Source organism: Filicampus tigris, chromosome 4, assembly GCF_054856515.1.
Source record: "Filicampus tigris isolate MCC_2025a chromosome 4, RoL_Ftig_1.0, whole genome shotgun sequence".
In the NCBI taxonomy this organism is placed as follows: domain Eukaryota; kingdom Metazoa; phylum Chordata; class Actinopteri; order Syngnathiformes; family Syngnathidae; genus Filicampus; species Filicampus tigris.
This window is the reverse complement of record NC_141220.1, coordinates 24,477,038-24,504,581: the sequence shown is the minus strand read 5'-3', so window position 1 is coordinate 24,504,581 and position 27,544 is coordinate 24,477,038. Positions and strand designations below refer to the sequence as shown.

Here is a 27,544-nt window from a genome sequence, read left to right as displayed (position 1 = left end):
GTTATAACAACAGCCAGGGGGTGGCAAACATAGAAAGAAATACATTACAGAAATAGTCTAACGAATTGCGTTATCTGTGTTGTGTTCGAATTTGTGTCTTGCCAAGTTGTGTTGTTTCCGAGGTTAATGAATGCATCGCGCGGCTCGCTGGATGGGAGGGCATGCGAGCGAGAGGGAGCGGAGAACGAAGAGGAGAGCCGTTGCTCTTTTTTGACTGAACGGTTGTCGTACTGTATTGGCGTCGGCTGTGGCCCGCAATAGCCGGTTGGACTAATAAAAACGTGATGATTAAACTACGTCTGTGTTCTTGGGAGATGCTACAATATATTTTAAAGCGTGACGTCATTGGCAATCGCGAAGGACCTGATCACATCTGCTACCCACACTGGCGGGCTGCGGGCCGGTTCTAATAATAAAGCAATATCATCCCAGGGGCCGTAGAAGACCTCGGCCCGCGGGTCTTGACTTTGACATAGATGCACTAAGTGGACAAGTCTTGCCTCCTAGTGGACGATTAAGTACTGTGAGTTAAAATGGTAATTTTTTTCCTCTACAGTATTCCTTATTGACCCTTATTACTAATTCATTTATTGTTTTAAGGAGGTACATTTATGAAGAATTATCCACATAGCTTTATGTATATTAGACCCAGTAGTATATATCTATATTGCCATTTTTAAAGGCAAAATACAACTTGTAGTGGTCATGTAAGGAACAGCATTATTTTTATCCAATGCTGTTCCTTACATTTCACTACAGCACTGCAGCACTGTCACTTACTTAGAGTATTTTTTCCTATGTACAGGCCGAAATGAGTGTTCCTCATACTTTTTATGTAGATGTAGGTTGGTGTGTATATACACGTTACTGCGTATATTTACATAGGTTTGATCCTAAATGTTTGCCATCAATGTTATACGTTAATGGCCACATTATGCCGCCGTCCCTGTGTGACCTATATCTTTCCTGCTATAACAATGAAAATTTCCCCACTGTGGGATCAATAAAGGCATTCTTATCTTATCTTCTTATCTTATTTATTGAGAATTATTGACTCTTTTTTTTTGTTGTAATTTTCTTCTACTTCTCAGCCACCGTACGTTGTATGAAAATAATTTCTTATAAAAACTGCTTTGCAGAAACATGACGACAAACTCCACGAAAGAATGTATGTGCACGTTTTGATAGGATCGTCTGAAATGCTGTCTTGTTGTCGCCACCTGCAGGAAGACACAAATATGACAAGACGCAGTGACGTCACCAGGATCACATCCCACCGTCTTTTTTTTCTTTTTTTAATCTCACACAAGGATTACACAAACGACTTGTGACAAACTATATTTTGTTTGTCAACTATTATATTTTTATGTCAAAAAGGATTTTTGTTGTTTCAACCAGTCATTTCTTTACACTGAATTACAACATTGGTTTTGTGATGCATTTGGTGCAAAAGAATAACTTTTTGTGGTCAACAATTGCATTGGTTTGCCAAAATGACTTTTTGCGTTCAACCATTGTAATTTTTGGGGGGTCAAAGGACAATTTGGGGGGGGGGGTCAACCTTTGTATTTTAGTGCCAAATACAACTTTTTGGTGGGCATGCATTGCATTTCTGTGCCAAAATATTACTTCTTGTGTTCAATTAATTCATTTTTTTGTGCCCGAACATGAATTTTTGTGTTCAACCATTGCATTACCATGCCTAAATACAACCTTTTGCAGCCAACTTTGATATTTATGACTTCAATTAATGTCTTTTTGTGGACCACCACAGGAAACAAGCAAACTGAAGTGTGAAAGTAACCATAGAACAAGAAATGGAGGTAACTATCTTTATCATCATTATTATTATCATCATTCTTGCATACCTAGCATTTGTAGAGCGAGTTGAGTCGGGCAATGTCGTTCTTGCTCATCTGGGTGGCGTTGCCGAATTTGACGTTGACATTGGGGATGGGCACCATGGTGGGCTTGTTGTTGACAGAGTATGCGTACCTGCAACAACCAAATATTACACTTGTGTCCCCCCCCCCAAAAAAATACTTTTTACAGTCAACCTGTACATTTTGGTGCACAGATATTGCCTTTTTGAGGGGGAGTTAACCTTTGTATTTTGTATATATCATGGCTCACAGAAAACAGGTGAGCTGTGATTTCACTTTTATAGCCAAATATGGAACAAATCCAATTGGATGATTTTGCAGTGGTTGGGAATGAGTGAAGGCAGCTGCATACCCACTGTAGGACACAATGTCGAGGTAGTCTATGTGGTTGGTGCGACCGATGAAGCGAATGCAGGATACAGACTGGATGGAGGACAGGCCGCGTTCGATGATGGCGCGCTCACGAGATGCTGAAATTAAATTTTGGGAAAAATCATCATGTCACTTACAAGGTGACTTGACACTTTACAGTACATGACTGACAGCCGCATGAGTTGTAATTCGCATTGAATAAATCTAATCTGATGAGTGTGAAGGTCACTTTCAATTTTTTTTTTCCCCATTGATATTTTTAACAAAAAGCAATGCGAAATATCGACAGTATCGTGATTGCAAAAAAATGTCCGAGTAGGGCCATCTAAAGTAACGTGATTATGCAACACACAGCATTCATGACCGACAGTAATGTGATTACAATCTAGTGGTAGTTACTCAAAGTAATGGGAAAAGCAACGTTAGCATTGAGTACTGAGTGATAAACTGCAGCATTAGAGCGTACTAGCAGTCATGTAATTCCAAAAAGTACAAATAGAGATTACTCAAAATAATAGGATTACAAAACCAGGTAAAACAGTGAAAGTTATGTGACCACTTACTATAGAGTACCGACAGTAAAGTAGTGACGCTAAAGTGATAACAAAAAGCTACATTAAGTGCTCATAGTAATGTGATTACAAAAGAGTGGCAGAGTATTTGAAGTAATAGTAGAATATTCAAAGTAATGTGATGACAAGAGTGGTAGAGTAGTCCAAGAAATGCATAATGTGTTACTGACAGAAAACGTCGGAGATTAAAAGTAGGGCACGTAGACTTTCCCGTCGCTGGACTTGGGCCACGTGCATCCCTGCGACGAGCACTGGTCAACGTTGCGCTCACCGTCTTGGTCGTAAACAATGTCGTCATTCGACAGATGCTCGTCCGCCGTGCCAACTGTCAACACCGTCACGTACAGTCGATTATTTTGTGTGGCCAAAGTTAGATTGGTGTTGGGAAAGTTTATCCGAACATGTTACGGCCAATAAGGCTTTAGCGTAGCTTTTAGCGTGATGTGCGAAGAGTGACATTACCAACGTCTTTGTTGGCCCGCCACAGAAGCTCAGACACAGATGCTTCCTGCAGCAGCGATCGATCAATAAATAATAGATTAGTATTTAACATCAAGTTCAAATGAAACAAAGTTTCCATGTATTTATTTGTATCACGGCACGGTTGCTCAGGGATCAGGTAATGACCAATCATGGCTCACAGAAAAACAGGTGAGCTGTGATTGGTTGTTACCTGAGTCTCAGAAAGTAGCAAAATGGCCAACTCCCGAGAAGGCTAAAAACGGAGGGATTTTGCTGCTGAACTCATATTCCACAAACGCAACATGAATTACCGGTAGAATGCCAAGACCAGCGGGACTGCATAGAACATATTCTTTTAAAGGAAATTTTGGATTGACTAGCATCACAAATAAGTGAAATTATACTTAAAGATGCTATTTCTTATTCCCAATTGAATAAAACATTGTCCAAAATGTTATTTCTTGGAAATACGCCTTTTTGTGTCCAGACTTTAGGCACATCCCGGCCTGTAAAATCCAATTATAAGTACCGGTAACACCGACATGACACGAAATTCTTATTTTCATCACCAAAATTTCCCACCTTACAAACTCTTCTTTCCAAATTCATATTTAGATACATGAGAGGACGACCTTACCTGCTGTGTGGCCGAGCGGCGTGAAAAACGCTAAAGGTGAGTTGCGTCATGACCAAGGCGACCAAAGCGAAGGCGCGCTGAGTCGCCCTTTAAAATGCTTCCTCCGGTAACCTTGACAGCATACGGCACATTCCCAGGAGCAGGGCCTCTTGTTTTCTTCTGTCGGCATTGACTGGAAGCTGGAAGGCAACCTGTGGAATTCCCACATTCTAAAGTAGATTGACACGGCAGCAAACTAGTAGGATGACCATGTCTTACTAGGAATGTTTTGTTCCCCACTGATGTAAGACATTTCAGCATACTAGTAGGAGAACGTCCACATTAACTAGTCAAATTTCATTGTGCGCTGGTAGGGCAAAAAGTGGCACTAGTAGTGGAAAAACGTGACTAGTAGTACTAGTAGGAGTTGTTCTATGGGTGGGCTGAAGTCATTCTATTAAGAGTGCTGAAGTGTGGACAGAACATGGACTCGCTGTAGTTGTATACGGCTTTAAGAGGCAGTGTCTGGTGGTAGTGTGTGAGAGCCAGGGCGTGAGCAGTGGTTGACAGCAGATTCTGGCATGAGTGTACTCACTGTTTCGATGACCCACGATATAGCGAGGGAACACTATATTGTGTTGTTGTTTTGTTTTTTTTTCATTTTTTTAATGATGGCAACTTGTTTTTGTACAACAAAGAATTTTTTTTTTTTAAATAATCCCCCCCCCCAAAAAAAAAACAAAAAACAAAAAAAAAAAACAGTCAAGTTTGTCAGATGCGTGTGAGCTGATGCCAGAGGCTGGACGGCAGGATGCTTTCAACCTTCTCCATGATGAAGTTGAGCGGTGCGAACAGCGTGCTCAGGAACTGGAAAAACAGAAGTTGGAATTTTACTAGAAAAATAGAGGATTTTTGAAGTCATAATCTTGATGTAATAGAGCCATAACCTTAAGAATAAAGTCATACATCTACTAGATTAGAAAGAAAAAAAATTTGAAAAAAAGAGCTTTTTGTGAAAATCAATATCAAGCAGAACAGTGATTTTAACGCTATTGTTTTTTTTTGTACTTGTGGCAACTCAAACTATAACAACAAAAAAAAGACAGAAAGGGCTTTGGATGGCAAAACATTTTATTTATAAGATACAAAACTATGATCTGTGGTGTAAGTGACGCTGACTCACTCAAGTTAAACATCAGTGGCTTCTTTACATGGACTTTGCCTTTCGGATTTTTATGATTTCTGTTCCAGATTATTGATCTCATTTCCTACGGGTAAAACCTTTCCACGTGTGAGTGTGCGAGCGTGTGTGCTAACCGCTTTGGCAAAGACGCCCATGAGTTCCGGGAACTGATGCGTGAGCAATGCCAGCATGGCGGTGAAGGAGCAGAGTCCGGCCGTGAAGAGGATGAAGAAGGGGAGCTCCTTCTTGGGGTACACCGACACCTCGTGGAACACTGCTTTACACGCACACAAACGCACGCGAGCGCAACGTTAGCTACGTGGTCATGTGGCAGGAAGTGGGCGGAGTCAATGGCGTTTACAGCCAACCCTCAATGACTCGGTACATTTTCTGTAGAAGCAAAGGATTTGAAAATGCCCCTATTTGCAAAGTTTGGCTAATCTTTCTGTAATGCGGAAAGATTCCTTCGAAGGCGCCACTTGAGTAGTTAGCGGCCAGGTTGACAGCGAACATCAGTGTGACAGAATATTCCAGTCGGGGTCAGAGAGGCAGTCCTCTCACTTCTGGCACATTTTTGAAAATCAAATTATGTGTAACCAAATTATTTTAAAGGGTAGGGTTTTAAGATTCATTTGAAATGATAGAAGTGTTTGGAGATCATAGTTTGAGGAATATTCAGGGTTTAAATGATTAGTTTAGGTGATTATTAAACTTGGTTTTTTTTGGGTATTTTGTTTGCTTTTTGCATCAGGCTTTGGTGCCTAATGCCAACAAATATGGAGGGCTCACTATAAATCCAGCCATAATTGAAATTTATTGAGATTAAAAAAAAAAATTTAAAAAAAAGCTGTCACTGATGTCACGTGAGACATTCAGATAAGATAAGAATGCCTTTATTGATCCCACAGTGGGAAAATTTTCATTGTTACAGCAGCAAAGATATCGGTCACACAGGGACGGCGGCATAATGTAGCCATTAATGTATAACATTGACGGCAAACATTCAGGATCAAACCTATGTAAATATATGCAGTAACATGTGTATATACACACCAACATACATCTACATAAAAAGTATGCGGAACACTCATTTTGGCCTGTACATAGTACATAGCCAAAATTAGCAAATCTCGCAGGACTTTGAGAGATGTGTGTGTTAGTGTGTGCGTGTGTCTTACTGGGTAGCAGCTCTCTGTCTGCCGTCTCTGTGCAGATGGGATAAGGATAGAAGAGATGACCTTTCTCCAAAGGATACGGGATCATTCTGAACGCTACACACATGGAAACATCTGATGAGTGTTATTTACCCCTACAAGTTTATACAGTGCATCAAGAAAGTTTCCACCCTCCTTATTTGGAATAAATATGCAACAAAACAAGATGTGGGGAAAAAGTGAAGCCTTGTGACTACTTTCCGGATGCACCGTCTGTGTTAATCTGGTGGTTCAAGGAAGTGTGCGTGTGTGTGTGTGTGTGTGTGTGTGACTTACTGCCCTCCCAGGTGCAGTGCAGCAGATTGAGCGCTCCCTCAACGCGCTTCCAGTGCTGCAGGTGGAAGAAGGCGTACGCGATGGCCTCGCTGTCTCCTCGCTTGAGGATGTGCTCCGGAGGAAGGATCAAACTCTTCATCTCCAGAAGGTACTGGGAGGGGGGGTGGGGGTCACAGAGAAACAACACAAGTCAGTCACGTGACCGCCAACACACAATGATGTGTGTGTGTGTGTGTGTGTGTGGCTGACTTTGGGCACGTGCGGGTTGAACTCCACAGCTCTGTGAATTGCTTCTACCGCATTCATCTCTGCGGTGCTCAAACCTCGTCTCGACGCCGCCTCTGGAGAGAACCTGAATGGATGGAAAGTTTCCGTGCGTCAAAATGTATGCGCGTGAGGTGCAGGTATTCATTTTGTCTACTTGGGGTCGCCGTCCTCATGTTTTACAGTACTGCGGTATCTGTGACCGTAATGCGTGCGCTAAAAAGGAGGGGCCTGGTGTGTTGTGCTGTGCCGTGGTAGACTACATTAAGTTAGCAAAAACATTACACTTTACGAGACGTGCAGTTGCGTAACATAAGCCACTTGCACTTTGCAAAAAGGCACATTTCACTTTGGCTTCTTTTATTAAGACTGAAATGATCCCCAAATTTGGACATCCGCAGTCTTTTACACTCTTAACTTCTGGCTCACGCATATGGCCGTGCAGTAACAGTCCGTGGATGAAAATAATGACTGCAAAATCCTGACACAGAGCGAATAATCTGCGAGTACAAGTACAATAAAATAAATAAATAAATGTAATGTAGTGTTACGCAGTTGAGTGTAATGTCATTTGACGTCAGTCTAGCAGACCGTATGAGCTAACTAGTTGGTCATGTTGTGACCGAGGCCATGTAGCGTCATCCCTCATCTCGCCATCTACTTACATCGCGTGTGCAGTGTAGTGCATTGTTGTTCAGTGTGATATTTCGTTTCTTATGTAGTGTAGGATAGTGTCATTGAGTGCCGTTAATTGCTGCGTCTGTATTGCAGCGCGGTCCAGCGGTTGGTGTTCAGTGGAGTGCAGCATGTACGACGTCTAGCGCCATTGCAATTTAGTGCGGTGTAATGTTTAGTGTCGCCTTTTTTGACGTGGTTCATTTTGTGCTGTGCAGCGGTGTGGTGTGCAGTGAGTAGTGTAGAGAGGCGCTACTCACTTGTCTGAAACGGCTCTGGCTTTGAGCAAAGCTGCTGTGTAGCATATTGTTGCAGATTTGGGTAAACTAATATCTGTCACACACACACACACACACACACACACACACACACACAAAACACAGAGCACGCAAATTACTTTACTGAAGGGGAGTCATCAAGTCAATTACTAATTAGTGCGCAGTGAAAGATCATCAAGTGTGCCAGTTTCACTTAATTGGTCTGAAAATGGTTTTATTTACTCCAAATAATGGATGTTTGTTCATCTATCTATGGCAGTGATGTATTCTAAAAGGCAGCTCCATTACATGCTTTTCTGCTGGATGCAAAATAATAGCTTTGCGCTAGGGATAGACCGATATGCTTTTTTTCAGGGCCGATACCGACTATTAGTAGTCAAGGAGGCCGGTAACCGATATTTCGCGCCGATATTCATTTTCGGTGACTCTCAGCTTTGTTGTAACGTCTTGAAGCATGTCTATTGAACAATGTTTCAGGTTTGCATAATGGTGATTTTTTAAAAAAATCATTATTACAAGAAATTTTTGACAGTGTACATCTCTGTTATAAAGTTCTAACAAAAAGTTCAGGGAGCACCCAGGATTGTCAGCATGTCTTAAAAAGGATCAAGGAAAACGTGCACAATAGCGCCATGTAGTTTTCTACAGTAAATGAAAATTTCAAAATTTCACAGTGACAGAAATGTTAAACTTTCACATATCTTTGTTTTGATTTCCACAGTTTTAAATTAATTCATTATCGACCAGAAGAGTTTTTAAAAATGCATCTTGCCGTTTCTCGGAATATATTGACGTGTGTTTGTGTGTGTGTGCGTGCGTGCGTATGGTCGTACCGTCGTACTTGGCCAGTACGGCCTGCACGTCGGCGTAGTTTTGCAGCTCCAGCAGCGACTCCAGCAGGTTTTCGTGGATGTTGAACATACTGAGGAGAGGGAACTCCTTCATTAACTGGAAAACACACAACTGTTGTTACATGTAATAGCAGACAGGGGGCGACACACAGTCAGCAGACACACAATGTATGAGGGTGCGTATGCGCGTATGCATTTTTTACTTACATCTCTCATCATCTTAACGGCCTCTCTCGTCCGGCCAAGCTTTCTGGAGCACATGGCCAGTCTCCTCTTAATGTACACTAACACATTGGTGTCTCTTCCTGAGGAAACAAGGTCAAAAATGTTATAGGGGACATAACATTTGTAAATTGACTTTTTTTTTTTCTTTTTTTTTTTTTAAATGTGTGTGGCTACTCACTGTGCTGGGCCTCGTACTGCGTGCCGTGGTGCTGTAGCTGCTGGCTGCGGCGGTAGCATCCCTCGCCGGCTTTCAGCGCCTGCTTGAACAAGCGCTCGGCCTCCATGATGGTGGTGGCCTCCTCCTCGGCCAGCAGGATGTACGCCGTGGCGCAGCTGTGCCGTAAGAGCAACGCGTTTAACTTGAGATAGCGTTTCGCAGTGGCTGAATGTTAGTGGTGGGGTTCCACAAGGTTACGTGCGTCAACCGCTACCATTGTCATTATGAAACTATCTGGAACTGAATTATCTTTATTAACAAGGGTGTTTATGAAGAAATGTTGTTACGCTTTCATTTGCAAATAGTTTTGTTTGTGTTGTTGAACATCTAGAAATGCTAATCAGCCCCCCCCCACACACCAACTACCCCCCTCCTTAAAAAAAGTGCATTGAAGGCCATGTTAAATGTTATGTCTTAGCCACGCTTGTATCTCAATTTACAAATCATTATTACCCATTGAAATGAGCGCAAATGCTAATAATCACATCCAGCCCCTTCAAAAACACAAACAAATATTTGTGACATTTTTTTAAACAGAAAAATCCCTTTATGGCATTATACAGTAAAAAAAATACTAATATAAAGAATTAAACTGCGAACAAACATTTTTTGCTCTGATTTAATGAACATTGTACTGCTCCTCCTGGTGCAGTAAAATACAAAATACAGCAGGTAGACTTGATACATGAGGTCTGTCACAACTAAGCTGCATTAATACTAGACGTTTTTCGCAGAGAATGCGGAACATAGTTAATGCCAGTGAGTATTGAGTATATGCTCTCTGTATGTGTTGCTGCACTGTTTTTGTTCAAATATCCGTCGTTTCAAGGTTTGTTTCACATTGTATGTTAGCATTAAGCTTGTGGACTTTCACGCGGCAAAGTTATGTGGTTTGGTTTAATACCCAACCTTTGATTCCCTTTGTTTTAAGTTCAGTTTTACAGTAAACTTCAACTGGGAACGACAATAAAACAGCCAGCAAAAGCAAAAAGTAAGCAACGGCTTCTAACTGGAAAAACTCTTAAGTTGGGCCATCCAAACTTTAAGTTAAACTACTGCTGTATATACCTGCGGGATGCTTCAAAATGGAAAACGGGCCCTTGTAATAGACCTTGAACATTCCCATGACTTGTTCCTTCCCTCTGTTCATCCTTCCTATGCATCTCATCACTCACCAACCCTTCCTTCACTTTCCCATCCTAGTAGGTCCATCTTTCTTTACACCCATCCCTTCATCCCCCAAAAAACGAATTAGGAAAAACGTTACATACTCTTCTAGTTCCAGAGCTTCGTGTGCTGCTGAGATGCGTGCTTGCGGGTTTCTCTCCCTCCATGCCTTCTGCATGACTGGTGGAAACAAAGAGCTTTAGTGTCAGGAACATCAGGCTAGGCGCACTAGAAAGAGGTGGAACTAACTGGCGTCGGCGGGCCGCAGGTGGTCCGAGTCGCAGGTGAAGAAGGTTTGGTGGTCCTGCGCTGAAAGGTTCATGTCGTAGTACGTCAGCGGCTCTCGGCCCGTCACCCACGTGTACCTGAGGAACGCCGGGACACGCTCAGAATCAACATAACTTTGCTCTGCTGGGTGGCTGTTAAAAAGCTCCAAATCGTTATTCTCGTTTTTCCTTCGGCGATTGCGATTCTTATGGGTTGTGAAGGCGACATATACGTGTCCTAGCCCTGCAGGTATATTTCTTAAAATCAAATAATCTGTAAACCACAGGGAAATTTTAACAGGGAAGTAATAAAAATGTATCTTGGGATTCCAGTTTGTTATTTACAGTTTAAACTGTTAATATAGGCAATTACAAAAATCTCACCTACATTGCTGGAGTTACTTTCTACAGTAGACCACCCCCTGCGATATAGAAATACCCTATTTAGATACACTCTAGGCATGCATTTAGAGCTGAAAAAAACAAAAACTTAACATCTCATAATAATCATGCCCAAAGATGTATATTAAAAGGATTAAAAAGGATTTGACATTCAACAGTCTTCAGCAAAAACTAAAGGGTGAGTTTGAATAGTTCCCGTTTTCATTTCTCTTCCTCCAAATTTACAATGGCAAACAAAATAGTGTGCTGCTATCTAGTGGTCGATCGTGGAACTACAATTACTCGAAATAAACCCAAGACAGTTACAAACTGTACAAAAAATAGTGGACCACCAAAAATAGTTTTATTCTCCAATGGAGGGGTGATTACTTTTATTTATTTATTTATTTATTTTTTGGGGGGGGCGTCAATTATTCATTGTTTTCCACTACGGCAGATCTCTGTCCCTATCTGAAATTGCTCACGTTGATTTTTCCCCACATAATCCAAGTCATCCAAGCACGCCTTGATCAGAAAATTAACTTCCTGTTCGCATTGAGTAATACTTGCGTCCCAATACTTTTGTCCATATAGTGTGTAAGAAACAGAGGAGAGAGAACAGAGAGAGGGACTCATGAACAAGTGAATATAAAGACTTTGACAGATAAAAGAAGAGGAGGGAGGGAAACCAGTCGAGAATAAAAAAGCCAGTGTGTGAGCGAGTGTGATGAGACGTATCGTCTCAAAGGCAGCAAGCAGGCATGAAGGTGACTGAACATGAAAGAGACACAAAGGAAAGAAATAAAGAGAAAGACACAGAAAGTAAAAAGAGAGAAGAAAAGAAAAAAGAAAAAATATGTGAGAGGGTGAAGGGTCCCGTCCCAATTGCTGTCACTTACCGATTGTACTCGGCTCCTCGGAATAAATTCAACGGGTTTCTCCAAACTTTACATTCTGTAGAAGAGAGGGAGAAGACCTAGCGTTAATTCCTTGTTTTGATCGAAAAAGGCGAGCTTAGAAATAGCAGGTAAAGTGTAAAAACAAGCAAAGTACAGCAATGCAAAGGTGGCTGTGATGACTGAGAAAAAAACTGTGAGAAGGAAAATCATGAACCGGCAAATACAAATTATCTGCTGCAGGACCACACTGTGGCCATCATCAAACCTTCTGTTAAATGTTTTAAGTGGTAGCCGCTTTGAATATCATGACATAAAAACACCCAAAGCCTCACCTTAACTTCAAGTACGAACATTCCAACATGCCATGGGTGTTTACAAAGAAGTTAACCGTGTCCCCAGCAGTAAAAGGAGTCGTCGCTACTCACCCGATACGCTTTGCCGACTGGCGTCAGCCTCGCCGTTGCTGGCGCTGGAGCTGCTGGGGGAGCTGCTGTCAACGCCGCCCAGCAAGGGGCGCAGGTGGCTCACAGACACCTGCTCGATGAAGGAGGTGCCGTACTTCCTAAAGTACCACCACTCGAAGATCTGGAGTGACGGAAAAGAAGCAACCGTTAGAAAACAGGAGTCTTCGATATTTAATCCGGCCCGACAAAACATTACAGTACATTATTGAGAGTCCTCTCGTGAACTTTTGCCACCTAAAAAAAACATACAAGGCTCTCCAAGTAGCACCGTCATGACCACCTTTAAAATAAATTAGCCTGTGTGTTAATCAAAAATGAGACAGAGATTGTATTCCTAAAAATTATATTTAATAATATCATATTGATCATATGAATCATTTGATATTTTGTCCCTTTTTTCCCTAAAATTGGTCAATTATAAAATACATTGATTCACTTTTTCATTCATCTGAATAACTGGTTGAATTATTATAAATAAGAAAAGAAGCAAGAATTATGAAAAAAAAAAAATCTCTCTCTCTCTCTATATCTATATATCTATCTATATATATATATATATATATATATATATATATATATATATATATATATATAAGGGTGTCGACAAAGTTTCTTTAGAATTTAACAAATGTATTACGTCTCTTTTATAATACTATACATATCTTCTAACCCTAACCCCTCCAAAGGTAAAGAGGACTTGAGGCCACAATATACATTTGTAATTGATATTTAAGTAGTTTAATACTGTGCTAATGTATCATGAACAAATGCATAATAAAACGAATAAAATACTGTACACATTTTACATACACATACTCTTTTTTAACCTCAACTTCAAATGAAATCTGTTTGAAAAAATTAAAAGTAAGTGGCCCTTGAGCACAGAAGCCACTCGCGCATTGGAATGATGTCGGCATCAACACGAGGTGGAGTTCAATTAGATATGTGGAGTTGTCGAGCAACACGGCGTCCATTAACGGAATGTTTGAATGCGGGGATGCTACAAGCTAATGTCGTTAATAGCAACGAGCGCTCCAACACTTTAGCCTAAGTGCAACCCTATTTCAAAAATGCGAACATACACGCTTCTTAACTCATTCACTGCCATTGGCGAATTTACTTGTCTTTTCATGGTCCAGCCATTCAATCCCAGGAATTTAGATTTTTTTTTTTTTTTTTTTTTTTCCAAACGTTAGGGTAAAAGTGGGTCTGAAAATGTCTGGCCGTGAATGAGTTACCTGCTCAAAGTGAAATGTAACAACTTGAAAAAAAAAAAGATAAATAGGCCAGCCCAAATGTATGTGTGTTAGCATGGTGTTAAAAGGACATCTGGACAAATTTGCTTATAAATGCCAATTTGGTGTTCAAGACGCCACCTGGCCGCTCGCGCTTAAGCGGAATTACAACCTTCGTGAATCGTCTCAGTGAGTGTGTGCGAGGATGAGCAGCCTGCGGGCAACAAATGAGCCTAATTAACAGATGAGCTATTTTAAAGCCGCACAGCGACACGGAAACCGAAGAGGTAAATAAGAACGAGCAGATTTGCTTCTGTAATCATCCCTTACACCGGCTGATTGCCAGTTAATGGCAGGGCACGTACAGACGAACAATAAACTGGTAGCCGGTCGATGTCAGGACACAAACGACGGAGCGAAAGTCATCATGGTTTAAATGGCATCCCTTTGGTTTTCTTGCCATTCATTCTCAACCCATCAATCGGCAGACAGCGTAGTGTTTGGCACCGCCTTCCGCAAGCATAATAAAACACCAATCGGAACAGTTTGGGTGGTATATTATATGTGTTTGCGCTTCCACTTTCACTTTCAGCGCAAACGCGCTAAAGTGCGATCGCCAAAACGGTAGCACTGCTTTACAGCGACGTAAACAAAGTGTGTTCTTACCAAAATGAGTCCTGATATGAGGGAGGAGGTGCCCGTCAGAGCCACGTAGAACTTGGGGGTCAGGGTGTTGAGAAACATGCTTACTGCATAAAGAGAAGAAACAAAGATGGCAGATTAGCACACACAAAAAGAAAAAGGAAAGGATGACAAACGGATCCATTGTGGATAAGCTTTTGGTCACTTTTTGTTGTATTATTTCTAATGAGGAAGTTGGAGCAATGCTGTTAAGTTTCCTGGTTTACACGTTCACATTCAATATATATATATATATATATATATATATATATATATATATATATATATATATATATATATATATATATATATATATATATATATATATATATATATATATATATATATCCTCAAAAAAAAAAAACGTTTATACTGAACTGTAATTACATATAAATGCTACAAGATGGTTGCGAAGGACTACTTTTGTTAAACTGAAGATCCTCAACTCACTCTAGTGCCAAGATTCCACCTGATGGTGCCAAAGCAATATTATATTGCTTTGCAAAAATGAAGCGTGGCATTGAAAAAAAACATTATAATTTCGGATATCGGCATAAAACATAGGTTTGGACAAAAATAGGTATGCTGTACATTTTTTTAAAATGATTTTATGGAAGGAAAGAAGGAATAAATGATGGGCGCGAGCAAGGATGAATTGAGAAACGAAGGAAAGGGCTCCCCAAGGGCTCCACCACGTCAAAACACACAAACCTGGACTGGAAACCGCAACAGTGGTCTTGAAACCCTAATTGAAACCCTAACCCTAATTTTAAATCTTAACCCTGGCTTGAAAGTTGAAACCATGATTTCAAACCTTAACCCAGGCTAGGAGTCCTAACCTGAAACAGAAATCCTGGTTTAAAACTAAATTTCAAATTCCAAATGCTGCCTTGAAACTCTAAACCTTCCATAAAACGCTACTTTGAAACTCTTATCACTTTTTTTTCAAGAAAATGTTCTATGCAGGCCCACTAGTTGAAAACATTCAACCACTCAGGGCTCAGGTAACGACCAATCATGGCTCAAATTCAGAAAACGGGTGAGCTGTGATTGGTCGTTATCTGAGCCCTGAGCACCTTTGATGTCATTTTCAGTCGCCAGAAATGACAAAATGGCCGCCCCGTGAAATGGCTAAAAACGGCTGGATTTTGCTATATTCCATAAACGCAATATTAATCAGGATGCCCTGCTTCAACTAGTTGGCATGCATAGAACATATTCTTGAAAAAAAATATGTTTGGGTTGACTTCCACTTTTTAAAGCCTTCCAGAAAAGCCTTGTCTTGAAACTTTATTTAGGAACCCTAACCTTGAAAGAGTTTGTCTCAAAAGATATCTTTTTATTTTTATCTTTTTTTATTGAAACTGATGCCGATGGGAATTTGTGTTACAGCGTTCTGGAAAGGTCTAAACAATATTGAAATGCTAAAGAAAGACATTTTCAGCATTTAAAATATTAAACTAAGTTTAAAAAAAAAAAAAAGTATGTAGCTACTTTTGAAACATCCTATCTATCTCACTGGCAATACTTGACGTTGGTGTTTTATTTGCAAAGTCTCCAAGACGGAGCTTTGAGTGTATGGTTTGTCATTCATCAAGCGGTGGCGAGCGCGGTCGAGACAAAGGCGGCACTCAGATGAGCGGCGAGCCAGCCTGGTTGACACGTGTGCAAACAGAACGCAGCTGCTCGGCCATTGAGTGGCGTGGAGTGGAGCCTCTCGTCCTTTCAGAATGAACTCATTGACGACGACTACTGCTGCCGCTGCTGCCGCTGCTGCTGACTCTTCATCCCCTTCCAGTCACACAGTCATGTGTGTACTCGGGTATATTTGCGTAACGTAGTAGTACACGCTAGCCAGTCTAGTGTTAACTAAAAAGTGTATGGGGGAGGTTAGCGCGGTACGCTAACGTAGCAGTCTACCTCTCCACTCCAAATGAATGTAATTTGCTCACAAAAAGTCACCAGCCAACAGATGAGGTAGACAAAAGCCAGGAAGTGTAAACCTTACCAAAAACATCCATCATTTTGTTACAGACTTGGCATGGCTTAACTGAAGCAACACACGGCATCATAACAGTGATAAAGGGTCAAATCAAAGTCCTTTGTCCACAAAAAGCCAGTCCTATTGAGCCAATTCGAATGACGGGTGGGTGGGGGGCAAACAGGAAGCGGAAACTTACCGAAATTTAATTAACAGCGTTTGCATGGTAGAAGCAACACTTCACATCAATGCACCACACTAGCAACAACGACTCCAAGTAAACTGATTTGTTCACAAAAAGTTGCTCAACACCCACCACAGCCAAGGCAAGGGGTGTGGAGAAAACAGGAAGTGCGAACCGACCACAATAAAATCAGTCGCAGCGCTGGCACGGTTTAACAGAAGCAACACTTAAGTGTATCACAACAATGACAAAAGAGATAAATGAAAGTCAATTGTTCACAAAAAGTTGGGTCAATAATGACTATGGTCAAGCCAAGGGATATAGGAAGACAGTAAGTGGAATGAACCTACCAAAATAAAATGAGCCAAACCATAGCATGGCTTAAAGAGAGAAAGCAGAATTCTACCAAAATTAAAAGCGGTAACAGTGTTGGCATTTAAGAAGTAACACTTCAGTGCACCACACCAGTGACAGAAAATAAAAAAGCTAACATTAGCATGACATAAAAAGAGACAAATCATTTTTTTTTTTTTTTTAATTCACAAAGTTGTTCTGGCACATTCTTTCTGTTTTCAAGTAAACCCACCACTGGTGAAATGCCGCCATTGGCTCACTGTGTGCGAGTGGCAGTAGACAGTAGCAATCGCACGCGGCTGCTCTGGACAATGGATAATATGGATTGTAATGAAGTTGGGTGGGGACTGGCGAGAGGGGGGGGGGGGGGGGTCATACAGCATGTAACCACGGCAACCTCTAAAAGCAGAGTCGAGGCTCCTCATTGCTCATTTACAGTCACAAATGTGTCAAATAGATTAGGAAGACTGTATTCATTATAAAGCTATCGCTTGAGCAACTTCAGTCATAAATGCTGTTCTGCCTTCATTGACAAAAAAAAGCCAAGACACTTTAATTGTAAAGCAAATAAATGATCAGGTTGTACGTCGTAAGAGTATATTAGCATATGTTATGTCTTAGAATCAATCAGGCATAATGTAGCGCCGATTATCTTCATTAGCGTTAGATGCTGTCAAGAAATTTTTTTTTTTTTTTTTTTAATGCGGTCACAACATAATGCAAATGAATTCAACATTTCAGTGCCATGGTCACGTTTAAGCATATTTAGATGTTGCTTTCAACGCTGATTTGCCCTCGTTCATATCCAGTACATTTGTCTACTCGTGAAATAAGATGAGAATCTGAACATGCAAATAAATGATCTGGTGGTACACCGTGAACAGCATTAGCCTCTGTTACGGGTTCAAATCAGTCAGGCATAATGCAGTGGTGTTTTAATATTAGACTCATGAGTTTATTTTGTTTAGTTTTGGCAGCATAATGCAAATTAATTCAACTTTTTTGCGCTCTGATCACGTTTATGCAAATGTCATGTTGTTAAGTGCCATTCTAGCACAATACAAAACTCTTTTGCCTTCATTAAAATTATTATTACCTTATTCTTGGAATAATATGATATAATATTCATAATATACAAATAAATTACGATGCTAAATTGAAGTTTTCCAAGGCATGATGAGGTTTCTTTCTATTTACAAGTTGCTTTGTGACATTCGGGCATACCGCAGCACTGATTTAATCTAATTTATTTTAATTTGACAGACATCTTGCGATAAAAACAATCATGACCTGGAAATTTCTGCATATTTAAATTTTATGATGTGACATTCGGTCATAACACAGCACTATTTTTTATTCATTAACCATTGGTCCATTTTTTGGGAACGGCACTGCAAATGAATTCAATTTTTCATACAATGATCATGTGTATGTTGTTGCATGTTCTTACATGACATTCCAGCATAACACAACAGTGTTTTGCCTTTAATAAAATTAAATATTTGATTTGGTGTTTTGTTTTAAAACAAACTGTAATACGACAATAATAATAATTACAACCTGAAAATTTCTGCACATTTACACTTTACTTGAGGACATTGATGCATAACAACACTGTTCTCCTTCATTGATTTCTAATCCATTTGTCTTTTTTTTTTTTTTTTTTAAGTTTCAAGCCGATGTTGCTTCGCGTCATTCAGGGCAGGCATAACGCCGCAAGGTTTTACTTTATTAATATCCAATCCATACGTTGGTGCTCCTCCTCTTCCTCTGTGGCTCGCTGCGCTCGGAGCTCACAAGACAAAAATAGCCCGAGTCAGCAGTTACCACAGAAACACGATCTCTCTCGCTGGGCTGTTTTGATTTTTTTTTCTTCCCCCTCCTAATTTATTTATTTATTTATTTTTTTATTTCAAGGAGTGTTACCATGGCAACAGAGACAGCTGCTTGTTGTCATCATACTAGCCAATGGTGGACAACCTAGGTGGCTGGTTAAAAAAAATAAAATTAAATTAAAAAAAAAGGAAAAGAAGTAAAAGGGTAGTCTTTTGACTGTGACGTGAAAATAGTGTTTCCCCACGAGCAGCTCCCAATCAAACAGTGGCTGTGAGCAGAAAAATGCAATCTACTCGAATAGCTAGCGCGCGTTCACGTTGCCGTTCAAGTGTGTCACGGCAAGCTGTCAAAAAATAAACACAGTGGTCATTTCATTAGGCAAAAGGTGGATCTTCATTTACCGGTAGTCAGCTTTTCAGGCTACAAAAACGATATCATTTTAACAAATGACGATGTTTTATAATTTTTTTGTTTTCAGGTGATCAAATGCTCAAATGACACAATTGATCATTTTCAGAAACTGGTTTAAAAATGTTGCCGTGTGAATTCAGACTACAAAACAGAAATGTCATGTAACTGAATGGACAATTTTATCATTTTCATAAACGTTTTTTTCACACCGGTTGAGAAATGTTTGCGCTTTCAGGCTTCAAAACAACATTGCCATGTAAAGAAGTGCCATAACGATATCGCTTTTCTCGCTTTTACAAACTGCATTCAAACCTGTTTGTAAATGGTTGTTATTTTCAGGCTACAAAATAACATCATCCTTTAAACTAACGATCAAAACGACACTGTTTATATGTTCAAAAATGTTTTCAAGCTACAAAAAGGTGTCACGCAAATAAACAACACTACATTGGTTTTATCATTTACTGAAACTGTTTTCAAACCCATTTTTAAATCTATTCAGCCTAGAGAACGTCAAATAAACGGATAAAATGATACACGTGATCACAAACTGGTTTTACGTTTTCAGGCGACGAGACAACATTGTCATATAAATGAGTGACAATGTTTTTATTGTCACAAATTATACTGAAATATGGTTACAAATGTTGACATTTTCACAAATTGTTTTCAACCACTACCACGTTTTTGTGTTTTGATGCCATAAAATACTGTTTTTGTGTTAACAAATCATTTACAGAAATAGTTTTTCACGCTTGTGTTTTCAGGCTACAAAACCAAGTCATTTAAACAGATGACCCAATTAAAAAAATTTTCATAAACTTTTAACTTATTTTCACATTCCAGCAAACAAAACGACAATGTAAATGACTAACCAAAACAAAAGCATTTTTTTAATTTTCCAAATTGTTTTCAAACATTTGAGTTCCCAGCCCACTAAAAAATGCACAAAAACTACAATTTTTTAAAATCACTTTCAAACTGTTCTCCAAAAAATGTTTTTAAACGTTTGTTTTATGCCGTTAGAAAACACCGTCATGTAACTGAGAACAACACCTTTTTAGGGGGGGGGGGGGTCATTTTCAGAAACTTTTTTTCAATACCGTAAAAACATTTGTGTTTTTAGGATATGTATGGTGTGAACACTTTAAGTTCAAATACAGCTTCCTTGAACGGAGGGACGTATCATGAAACCCCAAAGACAAAAAACAGCGGGCGACTGAGCATTTGGAGCTATATTGCGAGGTTTGTGTTGATTTTCAAATCACCGCCTCACACCCGTCACCCCCCTAAATTATGCTAAATTTGTCTCTCTCCCTGACACACAAAGATGTTAGAATCCCAGCCGAGATGCATCACCTCAACATACTTCCTGGAAATCACTTCATATTTTCCTGTCATCCAAGGCTTTGAGACCATTTTCTGGAAACTTAGAGAAGCAATGACGAGTGGCCGCCATCTTTGTGGGAATTTCGTATATAACATGAAATGAGCATTTCAATGGTAATCGAGATGTCAATTCGGCCATTTCAGTCTCCAACAGTTTCTCCCAAAATGGCGCTGTTCGTACATCGACGAATCATTTCATTTTAACTCCACAAACGAAAAAAGTCAAGTACTGTGTTTGGACTCGAAAGGGCAAAGAAAGTTGTTGGCTTGAGTTCCTCTTTAACTCATTGCCATTGACAAATTTACTAGTCTTTTCACAATCGAGCCATTCAATCACAGGAATTTATTCATATATTTTTCAATTTTTTTCAAACAGTAGGGTAAAAGAGGATATGAACGTGTCTGGCAGTGAATGAGTTAAGTGAAGTTGAAACTTCATGGTAATTATGAAGGGTCGATTTTGAGAACAGAGAACTCCTCAAAGCTTATTGATGTTTTTTTTTTTTTTTAACTGGAACTTGTCAGTCAATTGGAGAAGGGGTTCCCTGATTAGCAGGAAAAAAAAAAAAGGGTACTTTCTACAGGCGATATCACAGAAATGTTCCCCGGAAAGACCATTTTTTTCCCTACACGAATAAATTCAATTTCAAATTTTCAAAATTCTTGGTGTGTTGTACTCAGTGGCCGTTCCAACTAGACTTTGGCATTTTAACATTTTGAGGAAATCTTCTCAAGCCTACGTACCAGACACTACTGGAGGTGCCGAGAACTATGCTGAGTCTCAGATGGGAACGAGCCTTTTTGTTGTCGGTCCTTCTCTTTGGAATGACCTTCCATTAAAAGTTAGGCAAGCCCCCCTCTCTGTCCGCTTTTAAAACTCATTTGAAGGCACATTTTTCAATTCTTTGGCTTTTACCCAACATGAGACTGAAACTGTTCTGCTGCTTTCCGGTGTCTACTGTATATATGTTAGTATCATTAATTTGTGTTTTCACTTACTGCTTTCACTGTCTTTGTTGTTGTATTATTGCTATTTTATGTTATATGTAAAGTGCTTTGTCACGGCTGCAGCTGTTGTGAAATGTGCAATATAAATAAAGTTGTACTGTATAAATATCTGTGGGAAGTTTCCATGGGGGGGGTTGGGGAGGGGGGGGGTGGCCAACGCAAATTGGTGAATTCTTGAAAAGCGTAACGTAAATAGACGTGGATTCACGATAACGACAGTAAAGTTGAATCTAAATCTAATTTTAAAAAATACGCCACGTGTTTAGACGGGAGGCCATAGCATAAATTTTCTGACATCATTGCCATCACACACACACACACACACACACACACAGAGCGTACACAGTCAAAGGTGGCAAGTGGAAGAATGCGAGGCAAATCTCGGCGGGACCACCGGCTAGCTTGTGGGGCTAAAATGGTAGATCCCAGATTTCTTCCACCAGCAACAACAGGAAGAGGAAGAAGAGATGCACGACCGAGGGATAGATAGCGAGATACATCCGCCGTTTCCCCTCCCGTGGTTGACTTCAAACACACAAGAGGCAGGAGGACGGCGGCGACGGCGGTACTTACGTGACGACTCTGTGCCGAACATGGCTGGATCGGGAGCTGTGATGGAGAGAAAGGAGGATGAGGAGGAGAGGAATGGGTGGGGGTGGGGGGTTGGGGGGGTGGTGGGGGGTGACAGAGAGAAGAGGGGAGGAGGTAGTGAGCAGGCAGCTACACAGCAGGGGTCATCAAAGAAACACAATGCAGCCGTCCGCCAGACGCGTAAAACGTCCCGGACGCCAAAAAAATTACAAAAGAGGCCCGGCGGAGCTTCACAAACGCCTTTAACGCCGACACTCCTCAGCCCCGGTCGGATCTAGTTAGCGGCTGGCATGGCGCCTCGCTCTCTTGCTTGCTCGCTCGCTCGCGTCCATCCTTTTGCTTTTGTGTTGTCATTGCCCCAGCCCCCCCCCCCCCCCGCCCTCCCCCCTGAAAAGAGGGGGTTGGGGTGGTGGGGGGTGCGAAGGAAGAAAAACCCGGGGACAGACGCCGACGCTTCACTCAGACAATAGACACACGACACACGTGTGACGTCACGGATGGACGGATGGATGGATGAGGGTGTGAGGGACCAAGACGGGACAGAAAGGCATGAAGGGCAAATGGAACGAAGTGAATGGGTGAGAAATGAGGATGTTTATGTCACAATGGCCGACCGCTCTGGAATCGCTCGAGGATCTCTCCATCTAATATGCATGTCAAGCCAAATATTCATGTAATAAAAATGCAAACCGTTTTTAATCATTTTCACAAACTGTTTGCAAATGTTTAAAGATTCAAGCTAGAATACGACGTCTTCGTGTGAGTCAACGGACGCCATTTTGATTATTTTTAGAAGCTGATTTCAGACTTTTGGGGGGACATTTTCAGAATCCCATTTTGAAAGTGTTTTTTAAATGTTTCCGGCATTTTCAGGCTACAAACGTAGGTCATGTAATGAAACAACCCGAATTTCAATTGTGATTTTAGCTAGTAGGGGCCACCTAAAGCTTAAAAGATTTTGCTCACGTTTAAAAAGACAAGTTATAGAATTTTTAGTCACAGCCTCGATTGAGATTTTACAAAGACTGAATTTTGCAGGGTCACTAGTTACGAGGCAACAAATTAGGCATTTTTCCCCACAATGCAAATTGGACTGATCTAAAACAGCTAATATTACCATGAGCGCGCTGGGACTTGGGTAAAACTAAACCGTCGTTCTGACTTTCAGTTTTTAGCCTGAGACTGTGAAAATGCCTCAGGGGCCGAATTTCCCCAAAATATCAACTGTTAATAAACATACAGGAAGTGTACGTTGTGTCATCGGTCTGTTAAAGAATGAGTGTGTGTAATTGTCACTCTTTCTTCACCCAGATAAAAATGCCTCTGGGGCTGTTGTTAATTACACCAGAGATTCCCTCCCCAAAGAGGAAGCATACACTAGTAGCACATTTCTGAGCGTGTGCCCCCTGTGGCCCAGCGCTGGTACTGTGAGCTGGTTTGTTTGCTCTCGAGGGACACGACACGCACAACATTTTGCAACAACCTGGAAAAACAAACACGCACAGCAATTACGTTTCTGCGTCATTAAGCACTTGAATCATAAAGGGAAATTTTGAACACAGTTTTTAAGTCTTTAAAGGACACCTGGAAAATGGCCAAACTAAGCCTAAAATGGACATGCCTACCAAAGTCCATGTTGTTCAGTGACACTGGCTTTGGGGGCTGATTTTTTTTTTTTTTTTTTTTTTTAAATATGTGTAACACCAATGATCAAATTTTTTGCAATTAAGCGTCATCCAGCTGACTAGTGTAAGTGGTTTAAATTTGGTATCACCTAAACAAAATCTTCAGGATGAGTTCATTTTTGAAGGCCCCCATAGAAAAACTCAAAAAAAAAAAAGCCGTAAAAACTGAAGTTGTTAGTAAGAAACGGTAACGAAAGCCTGTTTAAAATGATAGTCGGACCGATTACTATATGGTCCGGCCGGACAAAATGGCGGATAAACGGAGGGTGGAAGGGTACCCCGGCTGTAGGCGGAAGGTGATAAACCGACCTTGAATTTTTCAGTAAATTGCCCAGCTCCGCACTGTACCATGTACAAAATAAGAACGTATGCTGCCTTATATTGCTTTAAGTTGCGTTCTGAAATCCTAAACAGCCATATTAGACATTAGGATTTTTTTTTGTTTTTGTTTTTATATAAGGGCAAAAACGTTTTAAATGATGGGAAAGTTGTATTTATTTTTGCTGATCCAAAAAACGATCCAATCCGTGATTCAAAATCAATGACTTACAATTTGTTCATTTGTATTAACGAACATTTCTGGATTATAACTTTTTCATGTGTTCATTCATCCATCCATCCATCCATCATCCAAAGCGCTTATCCGCACGAGGGTCACGGGCGTGCTGGAGCTTATCCCAGTTGTCTACGGGCAGCAGGCGGGGGACACCCTGAACTGGCTGCCAGCCAATCGTAGGGTACACACGAATAATGAACAAATATTCGCGCTCACAATCGTACCGAGGGACAATTTAGAGTATTCAATTAAACTACCATGCATGTTTTTGGAATGTGGGAGGAAACCGGAGTACCCGGAGAAAACCCACGCAGGCACGGGGAGAACATGCAAACTCCTCACAGGGAGGCCGGGGCCGTATTCGAACCCACGACCTCTGTACTGTGACGCGGACGTGCCGATCAGTTTACCACCTCGGCTAGCTCGGGTTTAAATAGCTAAAAATTGTCATACCCACCAAAAAATAAAAATAAAAAAATCACGCAAGGAATGTTGAAGGCAGTCAGGTCGGCCGTCCCTGCCGATGAGGTGTCCCGTGTTTATTATTCAGGGAGTTGGCAACGCTAGTTGCACAACTAGTAATTGCATTGTAGTGCAGGTGACTAGCGCCGCTAATTATGTGAGCCAGTGAAAGTAACTGCGTGTGCATGCCGTGTAAAAGCACCTCACGCGTGAACCGCTAAAAAGACTTGGGAACAATGCGCATGCCGTAAACCCTCTCGCCCACATTAACATCACACGCCAGCTAGCAGTTGCCAGGCAACTAAAAAGAAGCACGAGAGGCAAGATAAGGAGATGAAGGGAGGAAGAATTTTGTCGGTTACGGGGCTCTGACATGACAATTTTGCGGGACATGAATGATGTTAGCATTCTCGGTCAGCCCCAGAATCAAATCTAAAATTTGGGGAGGTAAAGTAGACTAGCCATCCAGCTAGCGTTAGGCAAATATGGCCTTAAAATAAAAGCCAAACGCGATTTTTGTGGATGTGTTTCCATGCGGCTTTTAGAAAAATCAAATAATAATAATAACAATACATTTATTTGTATGACAATTACATTTAACAAAACCAGTTTTGCCTTGTGTTTTAATCCCTCCCTTTTTTATTTCTACTGATCTCAAACACAGTTTTGCCCCCTAGCATTAACTTCTACAGAAATAATAGGTCTAAATGTTTTTTTTAGGCTTGCCGCACACCAAGTGACACGGCTGAGCACCGCATATCTGTCGTCGCCCTGCAACGGAAACACTGCCACCCTGTGTCGGGTTTTGAGACTGCACATTCGATATATTTAAAAGAGGAAATCAACCCAAACATTTTCTTTACAATATGTTCTATGTGCCTCCACTAGTCTAAACACGGCATTTTGAATAATATTGCATTTGTTGAATATGAGTAAAGCAGCAAAATCCATCCATTTTCGTCCATGTCTGGGGGCGGCCATTTTGCCACTTGCTGTTAATTGAAAATTACATCACAGTTACTGAGGGCTCTGCTAACGACCAATCATGGGTAAGCTTCAGAAAACAGGTGAGCTATGATTGGTCATTACCTGAGGAACTGTGATGTCATTTTCAGTCGACAGAAGTGACAAAATGGCCGCCCCCGGAGATGGCTTAAAAACGGGTGGATTTTGCTGTTGAACTATTCCACGAGTTCAATATTAATCAGAATGCTGTGTTTTGCCTAGTGGAGGCTCGTAGAACATATTTTTGTAAAGATTTGGGGGGGGGGTGACGTCCCATTAACCAAATTATTTTTTTAATGAACCACAAAAACATGACACAATTGTCAAGGAACAGGCACAAAGCCACAAAAGGAGGAAATGGGCGACAATAATTTGGAAAATACTTGCAGCGGGCGTTGGAAAAGTCACTAAATTGTCGACACTTTGCTTTTTGCAAACAAGCTCCAATGTTCGCAGCGATGTTGTTAGTGTAAGCGGTGCACACGTTTCCAAGGACACACTTTGAACTACAGAAGCCACAAAAACGGTTGAAGGCACGCAAGTGGGATTTCTGAAAAATGTGTTATAGTAAAGGAAAAGGGTTCTACATTAAGATGTGAAAGTGAATGACGTGTTGGTGAGGAAGTGAAAGTTCAATAGGTTCAACATGACAGTCTTCACTTCCATGAATTTGCCATTCAGACATTTTGTTTTTATTATTAAAAAGCAGTTAACTATACACTTGCATTACAATGATTTTTTTTTAATGAGACACGGCACACTGTTCTTGAAATTAAGAGATGTTGTCTTACTTCAAAAATGGTTAACTTATTTTTACGCTTGTGAGGCCTTGAGAATGTAAAAAAAAATGAGTGGGAATTCAAAATTTTTGATGCTTTTACACAATGGTGTAAAAAATGCAGACACTAGGGGGATTTTTGAGGTGTCTTTACTGAGTATTTATTTCTCTGATGACTGACTTTTACTCCCTACATTTGATGTGTATGATAATTTCTTCTATTTTAGTAAATTTCACACTCTTTATTACTTACGTTCAGAAGTTGAGTTAGTGCTTCAACTTTTAGTAGTCTCGTTTTACACGATTATCGCTACTTTCCAAGACCGTTTGAGCACTTTAGCCATCTCTGCTTTTATCCTTTGACATTTGAATACCTGAAAAAAGTGACGTTAAATATGACCTATACGGTTTAAAACACAGCTAAATAAGTCTTTTCTCATCACCATTTTCTTTTCCATTATTTCACAATAGTACAACAGTCCCCTGAATATGAGAATATTGTTTAGCCATTTAGCTTATTTTAGCTACACGGGATGGTCAAAATGTTAGGGACAGCTGTCAAGTACCATACGGCTGTTTGACATTGTACACTATGTGCCGAATCAGTCTACAAAAAGTACATTTAATGCGCTTTTAACCAGCGAGGATTCAAACGACCATGCAACATTTTAAAATGTAGTCGGAATTGCTCCGTGACCATTTAAACTTGTGTTAGCCACCTAGCTGGCTAAGGAACTTTTTGGTTTGTTTATTATATAAATCAACATAGGAGGCGTTCTAATATTGCGATGGGGTAAATGGGAGGGTTATTTAAAGCGCTCACCTTTTTTAGTGCGCGGTGCTCAGATGCCTATTCGTGGCTAGCATTTCTTCCCCCCCCCTCCCCAAGCGGTGGCTCCGGAGGATCCGAACATGTGCCAGGTATCCAGCGGCAGGGTCGCGGCGTGTAGGCTGGGCGACGTGTCTGTCTGTCTGTCTGCGGCGTGCTCGCTGGCAGCCAGGCTAACATTAGCCGAACTAGCAGTAGTCAACCAAGCCAAGCCGATGTGGACGGTTGCTTCGCTCCCGCCCGCCTTACGGTGTCGCTGTGGGCGTCCTTGTAACGCTTTTATCGGAGTAAAAC

At 40.8% G+C, this 27,544-nt stretch overlaps 1 protein-coding gene and 1 pseudogene across 5 annotated transcripts; both read right to left on the bottom strand.

Moving 5' to 3' along the window:
- Window positions 1–986: 986 nt before the first annotated feature.
- LOC147149049 (astacin-like metalloendopeptidase) lies at window positions 987–3,216 on the bottom strand (annotated as a pseudogene). The gene is made up of 4 exons (XR_015086388.1): window positions 2,994–3,216; window positions 2,236–2,353; window positions 1,869–1,995; window positions 987–1,220 (listed from the first exon to the last, which is right to left on the bottom strand). The product of XR_015086388.1 is annotated as an astacin-like metalloendopeptidase (transcript).
- Window positions 3,217–4,567: 1,351 nt separating this feature from the next.
- On the bottom strand, window positions 4,568–27,507 carry LOC147149048 (suppressor of tumorigenicity 7 protein homolog). 4 transcript variants are annotated; one of them, XM_086028622.1, is made up of 16 exons: window positions 27,245–27,507; window positions 21,918–21,953; window positions 14,167–14,249; window positions 12,227–12,386; window positions 11,802–11,856; window positions 10,505–10,620; window positions 10,360–10,435; window positions 9,050–9,204; window positions 8,854–8,951; window positions 8,629–8,758; window positions 7,778–7,850; window positions 6,828–6,930; window positions 6,579–6,729; window positions 6,267–6,359; window positions 5,223–5,362; window positions 4,568–4,772 (listed from the first exon to the last, which is right to left on the bottom strand). In XM_086028622.1, the coding sequence occupies exons 2-16, from the start codon at window positions 21,937–21,939 to the stop codon at window positions 4,677–4,679; spliced, it is 1,551 nt and encodes a 516-aa protein (XP_085884748.1). In that variant the 5' UTR covers window positions 21,940–21,953; window positions 27,245–27,507; the 3' UTR covers window positions 4,568–4,676. The 4 variants fall into 4 exon arrangements, with proteins under 4 accessions (XP_085884748.1, XP_085884747.1, XP_085884750.1 ...); XM_086028621.1 differs by having other exon boundaries at window positions 4,569–4,772; window positions 5,223–5,365; XM_086028624.1 differs by having other exon boundaries at window positions 4,570–4,772; window positions 8,629–8,743.
- Window positions 27,508–27,544: the final 37 nt, after the last annotated feature.